At 37.1% G+C, this 16,091-nt stretch overlaps 5 protein-coding genes across 10 annotated transcripts; 3 read left to right on the forward strand and 2 right to left on the reverse strand.

Annotated features, from left to right (window-relative positions):
* Positions 1–30: 30 nt before the first annotated feature.
* LOC135167512 (NEDD8-conjugating enzyme Ubc12) lies at positions 31–2,235 on the forward strand. Its single transcript, XM_064130778.1, has 4 exons — positions 31–306; positions 392–486; positions 569–775; positions 1,060–2,235. The coding sequence occupies exons 1-4, from the start codon at positions 204–206 to the stop codon at positions 1,198–1,200; spliced, it is 546 nt and encodes a 181-aa protein (XP_063986848.1). The 5' UTR covers positions 31–203; the 3' UTR covers positions 1,201–2,235.
* LOC135167500 (importin-7) lies at positions 1,059–8,097 on the reverse strand. Of its 2 annotated transcripts, XM_064130764.1 has the most exons (7): positions 7,621–8,096; positions 6,621–6,702; positions 6,232–6,541; positions 3,865–6,151; positions 3,666–3,813; positions 3,382–3,525; positions 1,059–3,258 (listed from the first exon to the last, which is right to left on the reverse strand). In XM_064130764.1, exons 1-7 carry the CDS (start codon positions 7,702–7,704, stop codon positions 3,191–3,193), a joined length of 3,123 nt encoding a protein of 1,040 aa, XP_063986834.1. In that variant the 5' UTR covers positions 7,705–8,096; the 3' UTR covers positions 1,059–3,190. The 2 variants fall into 2 exon arrangements, with proteins under 2 accessions (XP_063986834.1, XP_063986833.1); XM_064130763.1 differs by having other exon boundaries at positions 3,666–6,151; positions 7,621–8,097.
* Positions 8,098–8,279: 182 nt separating this feature from the next.
* Positions 8,280–10,518, forward strand: LOC135167509 (hemolymph lipopolysaccharide-binding protein-like). 4 transcript variants are annotated; one of them, XM_064130774.1, is made up of 5 exons: positions 8,280–8,561; positions 9,237–9,332; positions 9,405–9,603; positions 9,754–9,891; positions 10,084–10,518. In XM_064130774.1, the coding sequence occupies exons 1-5, from the start codon at positions 8,556–8,558 to the stop codon at positions 10,428–10,430; spliced, it is 786 nt and encodes a 261-aa protein (XP_063986844.1). In that variant the 5' UTR covers positions 8,280–8,555; the 3' UTR covers positions 10,431–10,518. The 4 variants fall into 4 exon arrangements, with proteins under 4 accessions (XP_063986844.1, XP_063986843.1, XP_063986846.1 ...); XM_064130773.1 differs by having other exon boundaries at positions 9,237–9,603; XM_064130776.1 differs by lacking the exon at positions 9,237–9,332 and having other exon boundaries at positions 8,285–8,561; positions 9,498–9,603.
* A 166-nt stretch (positions 10,519–10,684) lies between these two features.
* On the reverse strand, positions 10,685–12,401 carry LOC135167513 (barrier-to-autointegration factor). Of its 2 annotated transcripts, XM_064130779.1 has the most exons (4): positions 12,366–12,401; positions 12,154–12,242; positions 11,662–11,802; positions 10,685–11,328 (listed from the first exon to the last, which is right to left on the reverse strand). In XM_064130779.1, exons 3-4 carry the CDS (start codon positions 11,785–11,787, stop codon positions 11,182–11,184), a joined length of 273 nt encoding a protein of 90 aa, XP_063986849.1. In that variant the 5' UTR covers positions 11,788–11,802; positions 12,154–12,242; positions 12,366–12,401; the 3' UTR covers positions 10,685–11,181. The 2 variants fall into 2 exon arrangements, with proteins under 2 accessions (XP_063986849.1, XP_063986851.1); XM_064130781.1 differs by lacking the exons at positions 12,154–12,242; positions 12,366–12,401 and adding an exon at positions 11,984–12,144.
* Positions 12,402–12,444: 43 nt separating this feature from the next.
* Meigo (medial glomeruli) lies at positions 12,445–14,262 on the forward strand. The gene is made up of 2 exons (XM_064130771.1): positions 12,445–13,234; positions 13,365–14,262. Exons 1-2 carry the CDS (start codon positions 12,557–12,559, stop codon positions 13,935–13,937), a joined length of 1,251 nt encoding a protein of 416 aa, XP_063986841.1. The 5' UTR covers positions 12,445–12,556; the 3' UTR covers positions 13,938–14,262.
* The last annotated feature ends 1,829 nt before the right edge of the window (positions 14,263–16,091 follow it).

The raw sequence follows: 16,091 nt of genomic DNA on the forward strand, positions 1-16,091 counted from the left end.
GTGACTCTAGTCAAGGTCGTGAGTGCGACGTCGACTGGAGGCGAGTGGTTACTCTCGCGCTTGTCAAATAACTTATTTCTAGGATTTTCTTTTGCCGTGTGACCATTCTATTTAACTTACACCGTAAATTTTGCGATATTATTGATAAACGTGTCTTGTATGCCTCGTTGGGTCATACTGACTGATACACCAGTGTCGATAACATGATTAAATTATTTTCGTTGAAACAAGCGAAAAAAGATGGCGAATCACCGAAGGCAGGTACTCAAAAGAAGGCATCAGCGGCACAGTTGAGAATTACTAAAGGTTAGATTCATTGACATGATAATTTAGAGACACTCATTAATATATTTCAAATGTATTTATTAAACTCCACCACGTCATTTTGCAGATATTAACGAACTGAATCTTCCCAAAACATGCAACACAGAGTTCCCCGATCCAGATGACTTGTTAAATTTTAAATTAGTTATTTGTCCCGATGAGGTAATGACAATCATCACCGTCAATATTACGATTTATCGTTCGTTCGAATGGATCATAAAGTTTTTCTTCGTCAATATTGCAGGGTTTTTACAGGGGTGGAAAATTCACTTTTAGCTTTAAGGTTGGACCGAATTATCCCCACGAACCGCCAAAAGTCAAGTGTGAAACTCAAGTGTATCATCCAAATATTGATCTTGAGGGAAATGTGTGTCTCAACATTTTGAGGGAAGACTGGAAGCCCGTACTCACGATTAATTCCATTGTTTATGGATTGCAGTATCTCTTTTTGGTGAGTGAATTGTCTTGTCATCGTTAAACTGGAATTCAGGTGGGGAAATGAGGGTATTTCGAGGTCAGCCAGCGTGCTCATTTTTATTTTGGAATTTTACGAATTTTTTCGGAGTATTTGTTTAGAGTTAGAAGACGAACATGGTGGTTTTATTCCTAATTTCATAGAGTATTTCGATTTTTCCGAAAAAAGTCGACTTATCTCGGTTTACAGCCGTTTTATTATATTATATTGGCTTAACTTATGTTAATAAAGTTTAATTAATCGAAGCATGATAATTACAGGAACCCAATCCGGAAGATCCACTGAATAAAGAAGCTGCTGAGGTATTACAAAGCAATAGAAGAGGCTTCGAACAGAATGTAACAAAAGCGATGAGAGGGGGTTACGTGGGATCTTTCTACTTTGAGCGATGTCTCAAGTGATACATTTTTTTCTACACTCATGATTCTCAATGTAATCTCTCACGAATCGTCGTCACCTAGAGAAGAATTCAATTTCCCGATGCAGTAACAGAAACAGTAAATTGGCGCTATTGCCGGTATCATATATCCAATCTCTCATGATTTTTATTTTGGTTTAAAACGAAATCTCTGCTCAGCCTTTCCATATTTGGCTGCCATAAATAACGTAAAATAGCCACGGGATATGATTCCCTCCATTACTCTTTCCAAAGATACAACAGTAAAGACTATTTGGAAATTTCATATTGATCAATTTTTTTTTTATTAAAAACCTCCGCACACATGCAAAGCGCCAACTTTTGTAATTACTCGGGCTGTTTAGGTGTACAATTGCATAATATATCTTCTCAAGGAGCATTCTAACGTGATTTAATTTCAATATGAAAGCGACGATGTGGAGATTTATGTAAAATAAAGTCTATTGCTGAATAATTAAATTGAGTAAAAAAACTTCTAACATTTGAGAAGATAAAGACGATGGAAATAAAAATGTGAATGAAAAAAATGTGCGGTAGTTCTGAGAAAAATATAACGGCGGATTTTATTTATTAAATATCGACAGAACATAACGATCTCGTTGGTCGGTTGATGCTATAAATATTTTTAACTATTTTTTCCTGTTAGCTTTCATGATTTCATTTTTTCTGAACTGATATTAAACGTAGATAAATGAAGAAGAAATTATTGGTCAAATTGTCGCCTTTTTAGATTGTTGATTTTTTTTACGTTTCAGTAATCAAGAAATGGTTATAGTTTTGCATAGTAATAAGTTGGAAAGATATGGACACTCTGGAGGGTAATATGACCGCCTCAAAGAGTCAGGAGTTGATAAAGAACTTTTAATAGTTTCCGCACTCATTATTTTCCCGATTATTTTTTGCAAAGAAAAGATGTAAATTAAAAAGATGAAATGAATTGTTGCGACTCAGATTTTCACGCAGCTATGTAAAGATATATTCAATTATGAAAATAAATGAAACGATAATTCTGCGACAATTGCCCTCTTCTCATTTACAACGTGTCAATTTATCATTCAAGTAATTTTTCACTTAACGGTTTTATCTTTTATTCTCAATGGAAGTTCTGCGGAATTGACTTCCCCCATACGAGTGCAGAAAAAACTAAACAAGTGAAACGTGTGAATTACGATTTAAAATCAAATCTACATGTATTAAAAGTAGTTTTTGATATATTTAAAACCAACGATTTAACATAGTCTTTTTCTTTAACAAATAGTACATTAATTCAATTTTCTCGGAAGGTTGTTCAATTTGAAAATAAAATGACGTCAAAGAAAGTGAACTAAAATTTGCTAAATGATAACGCCAATTTTTTGCTTTATCGGATATTGAACCTGATTCAACAGTCAGCATTTGATACAATAACTACTAAAAAATCATTTTAAAAAAATATCCCATAGAAATTGAGAAGATAAACTAAAGGGATTAATTGTGGAAATAAATTAGTATCCAAAGCATTTATGTAAAATTAATACATACCACATTCAATGGTGTTTGTATTTTGACAAAAGCGTTATCGTTATATTCATCGGTTTTACAATGTACAAGATCAACCAGCTCAGACTCAATTTATTGCCTTGCAGTTCAATCCGCTGAATTAGTCCTATTCGTAATTTGTTAAATTTTCTTTTGACATAGGCTTTATCACGACGTGATTATGCAATGAGTGCATTGAGTTAATGTACAAGATTTTTTACTTTACACAAAAATAGCAAATAGGAAATCCTTAATGTCTTCGAAGTGGTCATGTTTACAATCGTGCGATATAAGTGATTTTCATTTATTTTTTATCTTAACTTTAATTTTCCTTTTTTTTTCAATTCGGAATTTGCCCAGGATACGGTGTACTCGAATGTTCCGTGATTAATTTTCTTTCTTCTTTACTTACTTATAGATATTCTAGAAATATAAATGTTAAGAGAAATTTATTTTTATCGACCTAAGGGCGTACCACCGAAATTAAATGAAGTCGGCACAGTCTGCGAGTGGAAGGCATATCCTGCAATAAAAAATCGAAATGATGATATAAAAAAAAATGAGACATTGGAAATTGAGTCACGTACGTGAGAAACGGAAATAGAATTTAAAATACTATGGAGAATATTGATTGCATCCAACTCACCGCCACTCTGTTCGATTCTTTTACTTTCTACGGCAGCTTTTCGTTGCTCCGCAAGTAATATCACCTCCTGCAGGGCTTTCCTTTGATCAGCCGTCAGGTGGTTAGTCAATCCAGTATACCACTGTTGATCTGTTCTTTCAATATCTGTAAAAAAAAATCATTGAACAAAATTACATTGTATGTGAATATATTTTGTTGGATGCATGCTCTATTATAGGAAAATAGAATTGCATTGTTTAAAAATTTTAAATCGTCATTGTACCAGCGAAATCGAAACAACTTACTTTGCATAACTTCGTTGAAAACCACGTACTCATCCTGATTATTATCATCAAAGTCCAACGGTGTAATATAGCACTCCAGAGTGGTCTCCTCATTGGCCTCGATATCCGAATCGTCATCGTTCTCGTCATCAGACTCCACATGTTTATTCTGCAACGAAGCAGTTATATTTAATCCATATAATGTAGAAGATCTTGTCACCTTTTCCTGTAGGTCTTCAAGAAACTCCTGACTAGCGTCGTCCAGTTCATCCTCATCCGACGACAAAACTTCCTCCTCGAAGTCACTCCCCTCCTCGTCCTCCTGTTCCTCCTCGCCATCAGCAGCCTTGGCAGCATACGCACGTTTGAGGCCATCAAACAGTAAAATCAATGAAGGAATAATCTCCTGAGCGCATTCATTGACTACTGGAGGTCTAGCAGGTCCCATGCTGATGAGAGTACATAATCCGAGAACACAGAGTTTCCGATCATGAAGTCCCAGGAAGCAGTCCGTATCGTGAATCCATTGTTTAATAAAATGAGAAGCAATTGGATCTGTAGATTGCCCGAGTGTACCCTGGAGCCCGTCCATGGCTTCGAGGCACAATGTTGGATTGTAGTAAAGAGCTGCTATGACAACTTGAAGACACATTGTTCTCAATTCTGATGTTTTGACTTCTCTTGTTAAACGTTCGAGAACAAGTCTCACTAGGGATGGTATGCACTGATCTATGTGGCCCTTGCACTGAAGAATAATAACTTCGAGAAGTTTAGCTGCATGACACTCTGGATCCTCACCAGCATCACCAGTTAATATAGCTTTGCACATGTTGAACATGGCTAGAATATGATTTTCATTGGATAAAAATGCTGGTGTATCAACTGTGATGTAATTGTGAAGTGCTGGCATCATATCAGTGAAGTAATCAAAACCATCCTTCTGGAACAACTGGTAGATCAACTCCAGTACCTTCCACATATCCTCGGATATCGTTTTACCAGTGAGATCGTAAACCAGAGAGAGTGCCTCCTCATAAAATTCAATGATACTCTGTCCAAATATATGAGCAACTACCTGAAGTACTGTCGGCTGAAGCTGGGCCATAATCTGTGGCTGATCCTCCATAACTGTTAATAATGTTGCAATTGTATTGAGAAGACCCATTGCAGTTATGGCTTTTTCATCACTTCCCTCGTCTGTCTCAAGTACCTGGCTAAATGTCGTTGCCAAATGTTGGCATATTTCAATGGCTATTGGCATCAATTGTTCGGTGTAAGTGCAGACAATTTTTTGCATCACATTCGTCAAATCATCATTCTCAGTTTCACGAATTATATTGAGTAATTCCAGGGTTATCTGTCTTATCAATGGTTCAATGTATTTCTTAGCTTTATCTTGTGATGACAAGAGTGTCTGCAGGCAAATTGCTGCTTCAACTTTAACCGGAAGGTCTTGATCATGAAGAAGGGCATTTGTGGTTAATCGAATAGCTTCGACGAGAATGGGTTCTTGTTTGAATTTTGTTTCTGAAAAATTATGGAGAACCCAACAGGCACGAGCTCTCATGTGTCCATGGGGACTATTGAATTCCGGGAATACATATTGCATAAGCATTTTATCCATCTGCTCCTTGTATACTTTCTTTTTGAGAAGAATATCAGCTAAACTACCAACCATGTGTAGAGCACCATCTTTTTGTCTGGGATCAGCATTTGGGCTCGTCAGGACTTCCACACAGAATTGCATTGTCTTCTGGAGCATCTCCTTGCGTTTTTTGCAGGCTGATTGCAGGAGAGTCTGGGCAGCTGACACTGGTGAAACAAAATCCTCGAAAATATCAAACTTCACCCTGATGTACTCATAGGGATCAGTGTTCCACAGCTCCTCGTCAAACGATGAGTAAGACAGAATTGGAAAGAGCACATCTCTGATAATCTCAAACATATTTGGCTTGAGAAATTTCCATGAGAATGAATGACTAATCCCTTGATTTATGTAATTCAACGATTGCTGAATAACCCTCGGTGATACGTAAATTTTTCGCCTGTACTGATCCAATATTTTCAAAAGTACTTCCAGTATTCCCCCACTGAATGTCTGCAAATACCATTCGGAAAATTCTTTGTAGTCTTTGGTTACACTTCCAGGGGTGCCGTATCTCTCGAACATACGGTGAAGAATATGGAGGGCCCATTTTTTACATTTCCACCAGGGCAATTCGGCCCGGTCATCCTCGTCTAGATCAGGATCATTGGTTTCAGGTGGTACTGGCCTATCAGCAACTTGTCTAACAACGTCCATCCATTGGGAAAAGACCTCCTTTGATATCAAGTCCAGAGGAAGGGAATACTGTGTCAAAGCGAAGAAGATTTTGAGTATTTGCTTCTGAAGGAGGACTGATTGTTCGGATGGATCCGGCAGGAGGCGCAGAATCAACTGGTATATCATGGGAAACAGGAGATTCATTGCTTCGTTCAAAGGACCTCGTTCTTCAGCTTTTTTGTACCTAAAAATCCATCATTGATGTTAGAAAAGACTCACATATTGATTGTTGTGGAAAATTTGTTCAGTGGCTGGATAATTTACTCATAATTTTTAACAAGCTGGTAGAGCGCCACAAGAACACCAGGCCAACAGGATGCATCGGGATTTTGCAAATAAATCGTTATTTTGTCAACAATTTGTGTCCAACGTCCTGGAAAATCGTGTTTAACGATATTGCTGATGCAAACAGCCAATTGAACGCGTATGAGATCTGGTGCATGTACAACAGCATCAACAATGGCATCACGTATCATGGCACGATCCTGCTCGTGAATGCTAAATGGAGCTGGTCCATTCTCAGCTTCACGATCAGCCCAATTCGTCGTTATCAAATTTTTCAAGTATATTACACCTGAAATGTTTAATGGCTCCAGGTTAGACAAATATTCTTAGTTACAACATTCATAATAATTCTGGAGTATTGTACATACCAGCTTGTCTGACAGGCATGTCAACCTCATTTGACATTATAACTTGCAGCAAACTCGGGGCAAAGCCAATAATTTTATGAATCTGAAAGACATTATTTGTTGTATTGGTGAGACGTCGTAATGCGATGGATATGTTTCATTTTTCCTTGCTAATTTTTGTCTTTCGAAGTTTATGAGGGCCACGAGCTAAACCTTTGGCTCATCTAGAGCTTCTGAACATCCTCTCATGCGATTGGAATCACAGTGAACACACTGAGAGAAAAATGTAGTAAAAAGGACGGATTATTTCATTATTTAAACACTCAGTATTTTTCATTAGAGCCAACGGAATAAGTCCTTGGGGATAGGAGGCTACATCAACGGAATCGCATGCCAGAAGAGATTTTCAATAGAATAATGACTCATTTTCAAACGAATATGTCATTATCTATGCTCTATTAGGAGCTCACCAATAAAATGAAGGTTTAAAATATTGAAACAGTGCAATTGTATTTTCATTTGAAAGAACAGGCATCTGAAAAACTATATTCCGTAAAATCTACGATATTTTTCTCTCAGGGTATGATTGGCATTCCAATTGGCGGCTTGGGGTTATCCCTCGCATACCAAAGTGAGTAATGTGAGAATTGAACGTATTTATACAGAACAATCTCGATGAAAATTCTCTCTTGCGTTGCATCTGTGGGCAATTATTAATAAAAATCTATGGAAATCGCTGGAAATCATTCAGAATGATGTATTCCTGGGAATTAATTATTCGAGGAGCATGCATATGCGATGGAAATCCGACAAATGCTACGGTTAAAAAATTTATCCACAGGTTAATTAAGCAGTAAAATCGAGCTCTACATGGAATGCCCAAAGAATTGGTGAATTTTTCTAATGAAAAAATTCTCCAAACTTGAGATTGGATGTAATGACTCTCCAGGCGCCAAAGAGACACGAGAGAGTCCATAGAATTAGTCGTTGAGCACGTTTTCTGTAGCCAGGGACGACTCACCTGATTAAGCTGTTCCTCGGCTTGTTTTTGCTGTGCCGGGTCAATAGTTGCTCTCAACAGTTCCGTTAATTTGCGTGGATCCATAATCAGTGGTTGATGGATTAAAATTATAAAAAATAACGATAGCCTATACAGAGGATTTTTTTTCCCTCAATTGAACTTAAACACGCGTGAGAGGAATTTTTCTTCTTTTGACTCGTAGCGAAATGTGTGCGTGCAAATTGGCACCCGGCGCATTCACCTCACTGCTCCCTCTCTGTCACGTGATGCATCAACAATATGGCCGTTACACTTGACTCAAAAAATATCTTGGAATTTATCACTTTTGTCAGTTTTTCGGCGGAACAAACGGAGGAATTTTTAAGAACAACGACTCTTCTTCAACTGTAAATTTTAGGATGACGAGGAGAATGAAACCTGGGGTTGTGGAGAGTAAAACAGATGTGAATCACATAACCCGCGAAATTGCCGTTTTCCCATATGGATTTTAGTTCGTCCAGGTGGCGCTTTAGCTGATTTCCGGTAGCGACTCGGAGAGTTTGTGAACGAATCAGAGAGTCTCTTTGGAGAATTTTCCCTTGGAAGAAATTCCTCAACCCAATGTACCTAGCGGGCGGGGGGTTACAAATAGCAAAACTAAGTAATGTACATGATTGTACATCGCTGATCCATTATTGTACATGTATTGATTTTGTTTGTACCCCCGTGGATAATTAATAATCATCATCTCAATTTTGTTCATGATGTTGACCGGAATAAAAAATTTTAAATCATTAAAAAATCGTTCAACATGTTCACTTGGTACAACCAAATGGTGAACCAAATTCTATTAACCAACGTCTTCAGTAACGATGTTATTCAAACAATCATTACTCGAAAATCGGATATAGTCCGTTCTCGAATGAATTGAGTAAACGGAATCCAATTACAACATTATGAAGGTAAACATTACATTAGCATTTTGAGATAAAGATCGTATAACTAAGAGCTAACAGGGTTAATTCACCTCATTAACTGTATAAACCACTCACGTAACGACTAATATTAGTTGACTTTTTTGCAATTTGATTTTAAAATTCTTCTGAATTTTCTATGATTTTTTAAAATAGCTCTACCTCTAGTCAATTCAAAAATAAAATCAATTATATTTTCAAACCCGAAAAAAAATGAATAAAAACTAAAAAACACGAAAAAATTTGAGTCAATAGATAGGATTTCTTCCATATTATTAATAATTATTATCCTCTCAATTATACAAATATACTGGGTAGAGCCTTCGGCTGGGACCGTAAATCCCCATTTTTTATGTCACTTTCTTCGGCCTAGGCGTGAAAAATACTATTTTTACTACGTATATATCAATTATGTGTCTAACGATAGCTAACGAACTAGACGAATGATGTCGAGGACAAGACTTACAGACATATGACAGATCTAACAGAATCCACAACCAATTTGAATAAAAGAGGGTCAATATGTGGGAAATCCCCCGTTATCATTGACTCTATTTGCGAAGAGCAATAAATTTTGATTTCCTCCTCAATTCGTCGAGAGTAATAACGCGTGTGGGGATAACGATCGATGATCAGTTACATATAAAGGATTGAATAATGCAGACATCATCTAGTCTTGTGCTGGACCTAGCAAATCAAACTTTAGGTACAATGACTACAAACCGCTTCATCGGTTTCGCACTAATTGCTTTTTTCTGTGTAAGTACACCGCGTCATGTCGCAAGTCAGTGTCCGCCCGTTACATCTGGCTTTGTTGTCAATTCCCTTCAGGGTAATGGATATAATATCGTTGCATCGTCACGTTCCAATGAATTTTATGTAAAAACTGTTAATGGTTTTCAACTGCGAATTGGAATTGGACAGAATGGATTTTTAGTTAATGGAACTGATGGAAGGGGAGGCAAATTGATCACTAATAATCCATCAGCGTCGGGCGATGGGGGAGTGGAGTTCGTTGCCCCTGAATCAGGTAAATTTTTAATGATTTCTGATTGTGGCTTTTCTGATTATCGTAATGAATACGGGTCGGTCTGAGGTGAAATCCCGCACTGAGAGAAAAATATCGTATATCAGCGATACATTTAAATAATCAATTTTTTACTACCGCGTTTATCTTTAGGTTCGTCCACCAAAAAACCCTGTGAATCCCAAAAATTCCCGGAGGGATACACAGCGACGGTGGGCATTGGTGCACATAAATATCATAAAACCAAGAGATCATGGAATGATGCCCGGAACACTTGCATCGACGAAGGAGGTAAATGACATGTTGCACGCACAACAAATTAAATGAATAAAACACTGAGACATGAAAGCTTTCCCGCCTTGGGTGCAACTTTCCACATTAGTGCAGAAAGTATTCACTTTCCTCCAGCTCTCGAGGCTCAATATGATATTGTGACGCCGGAATCTAGGGAACTAAATTGCTGAGAGTTTGTATTGATCACAGGTCACCTCCTGGTCCTTACTTCCGATGATGAGGAAAAAGTCGTCTTGAACATGGTTAATGCCGCAAAAGACCCGGATACATGGCTCGGTCTCCACGATCTTTTTGTCTTCCGCGACTGGGTGAGTGTGGAAGACGTGAGGCTCAATGCAACTGGCTACAATCGGTGGTCCCCACGTATCTCTCCTAATCCTGATAATTACGGGGGTAATCAGCGATGTGTTCGTTTACTCAATACCGGAGGTATGGATGATATTCAATGCACATCGAATATATCTTTTGTTTGCAAAATTCCATGCGACAATTGTCCAGCAAACACCGGCCTTTTGGTGGCAACGAAAGCTAATTGAGTCTTTTCACTCTTTTTATTCTATTCTGTATCCAACGTATATTTTATGTCAATTGGTATATGAATAAAAAATATGGAATATGAATAAAGTTCCGTCACGTTTTTTTTCCTCGGAATAGAAGCATTGAGAACGCTGAAAATATTTCGACTAAAATATGTCTTTATTTTATCTATTTAAAATAACGATGAAACGATGAAACAACTGGGCAAGAACAACGATTGATCATGAGTGGATCAATGAATGAGACAGAATAATTGATTCTGTTCTTTTATTCATAGAATTCGTTATCTTTATAAGTAAAAAAATACATTAGAAAATTGAGTGGACATATTCTTGACAAGTTCAGTGTATTTTCAAAACTACAAAAAATGAAATTAAAGCTCCGACAGATTATTCACTTGAATCATAAAAATATTACAGCTAACTGAACTATGGACAATGGATGTACTACACTGATACCCTTATCTGTTATTTTTGTTTTTTTTTTTTGTCTCGACATATATTCGTTCAACTGGATTTGCCGACCCTTTACTGTATCAGCTATTGTCTTTTCCCATCAGCTAACTCAATCCACGTCGATGGTGATAAAAACACATATTTCATGAATCTACAAGTATAAAATATTGTTCTAAAAGATCGTTCAATTTTTTTTCTTTGTCCTTCATCTCTTGAAAAATAATTATCGTTGAAATTGCTAGACATTAATTGCAATAAATTTTCTTTCATCCACAACTATATAAATATTAGACACTTATAGAAACTCGTCACACCAATCGCTGAGACATTGGTAGCAGTCGCTGGCGTACTTGGTATTGCCATTACAAACGTCTTTCATCCATTCTAGAAATAATTCTCGATTCTTCTTGAGGACTAAGTACTGGCCGAGAACCACATACGCCTGTGAAGAAAACAAGAAAAAATATTTTGTTGAAATGGAACTGAGCAATGTTATGTTTCCTAAAGCGAAAAATGGTCCTAAAATAATAATGGGAAAATGTTAATGATAACCAATTCTGCAGTTCAGTGAGTTTCAACAAGTTGACCAATCTGTCAGTCTAGTTTTTGAGCAATATCTTCAAACCTAAGGGAGATAGTAGAATTTTTATCATTACGTTTGTTGTAAAACTCAATTCGCTCCACAAAAAAGCTATAATACAAATTTTGGCCAGTATAATAATTCTTAGAATAGTAATCTTGGAATTTTTCTTCCGCGGAGAGTGACAATACTAACCTTATCGAATCCTGCAGCCTCCAACTTCTTTCCCATGGTCTGGCCAACTCCAGCTAATTCCGTTACCGGCTTGTCCCCCATGGGTTCAGCCACGAAATTCTTGTGTTTCTGTGATGTGCTCGACATTGTCCTTTCCCCACACTGAAAATTAGATTTTAACAAATAACCGCCATTTTTGCATTATCATATCAAAATAAATGACGTTACGGACTATCGCACAAAATTGGTAATTCAAATATGTGTGTACTTGAAGCCCAAAAACATCTACTTCTCCAAAAAAAAAAAATTAACACTTTAACAACAAGAAAATGATCTTACAGACCTGACGCAATTTTTTCGTTACAAAAATTCAAATGCGAGGTATGCGCTGGTTACTATTCCCCAAAATTTCTAACGAGTGATAAAGTGATTGCTTTCTTTTATGACATAAAAAAAATATAAGTACGGAGATAAAGTTAATGAATGTAGGTGCTCACGGTCAGTGTTACTTACCGACAAATTAGCAGTATGAGTGATTTAATCTAGCAATTAAACTTTGTCACCGACACCCTTACGTATTATTATTATTATTGGTTTTTGTCCTACAAAAGTATCACCAGAGAGAATAAAATAAAGTAGATGTTTAGTCGTCCAAGGGTAGATCACCCCGGGATAAAAATAGGGACGACTCCAGGCTGGGGATGGAGCCACTGTCGATTTCTTACCGACACAAATCTCGAATCTTTCGTTTTGACGAATGTGACACAAAAAATCGCAAGAATTATGCGACTGAAGACTGCGATGTCAACCGCCTTTGATAGGAATCTCAATTCACCAAGGCTCATTATTTTACAGACCTCCAAGTGGTCCTCTAACGAATATTCCTGAAGTCTTTGAATTCCATCAATTTTTCGAAATGAGTCGCCCATCTCCAATTGATTGCTTCTCAGTGGTTCCACTACCTGCAAATGAATCACAAACCACTGACATCCACGCAATCACGCCGAACCCTCCCGGTACTCGTGGCGATGCCCCTAACCTTCCCACAATCTCCACAACTGGTGTTGACCACGCAGATTCCAGCTGTCCAGGTGCTGATGCTCGTGGCGATGCCCATAACCCTTCTGCAACATCACAAGTCACTGACATCGATCATTCAACCAGCTGTCCTGGTGCTATAGCCAGAATTAAGGAGTTTTTTGTGAAAATGTTACACAACAACAGTGCTAAATTGGCCATTTGTGCAACAGGCATATTCGTCTGTTATTTCTACTATGGGGTACTCCAGCAGAAAATAACCCAGGGTATTTACGGTGAGGGCGAAAATAAGGAGAATTTCACGTATATGTTTGCCTTGGTGTCCTTGCAATGTGCCATAAACTATGGTTTCGCCAAACTACTGTTGGTGACTGTCATGAGAGAGGGCGAAGACAGTACTAAGACTGTTTACTATGCTACTTCAGCCCTGTGTTATTTATTGGCAATGGTGTGCAGTAATATGGCACTACAATTTGTGAGTTATCCAGCCCAGGTTGTTGGCAAGGCTGGAAAACCTATTCCTGTTATGCTCCTGGGAGTTCTTCTTGGTCATAAGGTAAGGACTTGGAGGCAATCACATCAGAGTGTACGATTTATGCAATTGTTGTGTAGAAATTAAATGGTACTTAAGTGCCATTCAACTTTATGAACCAGAATGTAACCACCAATTATATGATTTTCCTCAGTCTTACCCTCTTCGGAAGTACGTTTTCGTCTCCCTGATCGTCTCAGGTGTCATCCTCTTCATGTACAAGGATGGAAAGTCTTCAGGGAAATCAGAACGAGTTGGGTTTGGCGAGTTACTCCTGTTCCTTTCACTGGCGATGGACGGATTGATAAGTGCAGTGCAGGAGCGAATGCGAGCAGAACACAAAACAAGATCTGGACACATGATGCTCAACATGAACTTCTGGTCCACGATATTCAGTGGAGTTGTTATCATCATGTCCGGTGAACTCGTACAATTTGTTGCATTTATAGAGAGACATCCCAGCTCCATTATTCATATACTAACATTGGCTATGGCTGGTGCATTAGGTCAATTTTTCATATTTTTGACAGTAGCCGAATTTGGGCCTCTGCCGTGTTCAATCATAACGACCACTAGGAAATTTTTCACTATTTTGGGTTCTGTACTATTGTTTGGCAGTACACTTCTACCTAGACAATGGGTGGGTACGTTCATTGTATTCTCAGGATTGTTCCTAGATGCTGTTTACAGTAAAAGTAAAAATGTGAAAAAGGAGACAGATAAATAGGTCAGTTCACTGGTTAATATTTCGCATAATTCACACAATACTTCCAATTCATTAGTGTTTCGCACCATCTCAATGATTCAGTTCTGTATGGTCGGCATGTTTAGTACAAATTAATTGTTCACATCACTTTTAAATTAGGACAATTCTCATTTTCAATTGACATTTTGAAACGAATCCATGAGAAATGACTGAATACCAAAAAATAATTATGAAATAATGTAAAAGAGACAACAACAAGATTATGACACACTTTTTGAATCATCAAATTGGATGGGAGTTGATATTTTGTTGAAATAAATGAATAAATGTACTTATGTTTCATGAATTTCATTTGTGAGTCCTTTTCAATGAATACACTGTCATGCAATAATATGCACGCACACTTGCCTAGTCCTCAGGAATTTTATGAATAAGTTCCCACATTCAGAAATTGAATCACTGGTCTAATTTTATTAATTTATTCACATGAGTTGGTCTGGAGATAAATCTTATCTCTTTAACAGATGAAGCTCATCCGATATTTTGACATTTAAAATTTATTTCAACTAGTTGGCTGTCTCCCCTTCCTCGGTATTTTACTCAAATTTATCTGCCATGTCTGCATGGGGTAAAAATGTGAAAAATGTTTTGTGCAAGTAATGTAAAGATTACATTATTTGACGTAGTTGTGATACATCACTACGGTTTCGTAGAAACCCCGGTTTTTCCGCATGAATTTTGAAGGAGAATCACGGAAAAATTCCGTTTCAACGCGTAATAATTACGTTTCTTCATTGTCTTCATAAAATTTACAAATTTCCAGAGGGAAAATTAATTTTCGCTTATGGATTCTTTCGAATTTCCAGGTTTATTACATAAGTTTCCTCATGATTGTATCGTCGGTTTATACGGAGAGAAAAAAACCATAAAAAGTTATTCTAACACAAATTGTCTTGCAAATTTATTTACCCGAGATCCACAGTAATTTTTTCCCCAATTTTGTTGTCAATGTATTTGAGTATAGATAATTGTTTTTAACTTTTGGAATTGCAAAATTGATCAAACAGACGACAATCCGGAGAGAAGTTCGATGATTGCTCTGACAAATTGAGTGATAAGATAGAACTGGCTTTGATGGATCGAATTTGATGACGATCTGATTGATTACAACTTTATGGAGTCGTATCCACATTTACTTTGTATTTTAAAAGACTTGATAATTATTAATAATTTAATTTATTTATATTGAAAATTAAAACATAAAAATACACTCAGTGAATTGTCAGATAGTCGGAAGGATCAGTAAACTCTCAGGTTGCGGCGGTGAGACGATTACTGTCCCGTTAATTTAATTGTGTTGTTTAGTCCTTGAAAATCGTCAAGAATGTTTTTAATATTTTATATTGACGACGGATAGAGAAACGTCCTGATTCGATAATGAATCGGTATGATCTACTGTACAATAGAAATGAATACTTGCATAAACTCGAAAAAATAACGAAATAGGGCAGAAGGAGCAAACAAAGAATTGCTAAATTGTTAAATTTTTAGCCATTTTTGAAAGATGGATTTCTGGAAAGATGTAATAATTTTATGTTTCGCTTTGATTTCTGTCAGAGAATGTGCTAACTTTCCCTTCCTTGCTCATTAATTTCCATTCGATTGTTCTTCTCCGAGAATTGTTGCTCCTGTTAACCTTGTGCTATCTGAGTTTCCCTTCGATGCCAGCATAGTTACGACATACAGGGGCATGAAACAATTGAAAAAAAGTTCCAATCATTTATTTTTTGTGCTTATAATTCGCACAACAGCGTGTCGCCATTAATGCGGCTGAATTGCGGGTATAGATCGAGAAAAGTGAAGATTTTTCTCTGCCTCCGCTTAAAATATGTAATAAATATTTACTCGCTTGAAATATGACGCGAATTCCGTAAATATAGTTTTACCGCACTTGTTGTGTACACGAAGAGAAATTGCCCATACATATTCTAGTCCGAGTGCTGGAAAAAATGACAATCCCTGGAATGTGAAAAGATCTATTTTTTCCACGATTATTGAATAATTTTTTTTATTATACTATATTGAGAGGGTTTTTGTAGCACTTCGCGTGTATAGAAAGTTACTTTGCGCACAACTGAACTCGGACCACCCGAAAAGTCGAAAATATTCCATTTT

The sequence above is a fragment of the Diachasmimorpha longicaudata genome, chromosome 11 (assembly GCF_034640455.1).
Source record: "Diachasmimorpha longicaudata isolate KC_UGA_2023 chromosome 11, iyDiaLong2, whole genome shotgun sequence".
NCBI classification, from domain to species: Eukaryota; Metazoa; Arthropoda; class Insecta; order Hymenoptera; family Braconidae; genus Diachasmimorpha; species Diachasmimorpha longicaudata.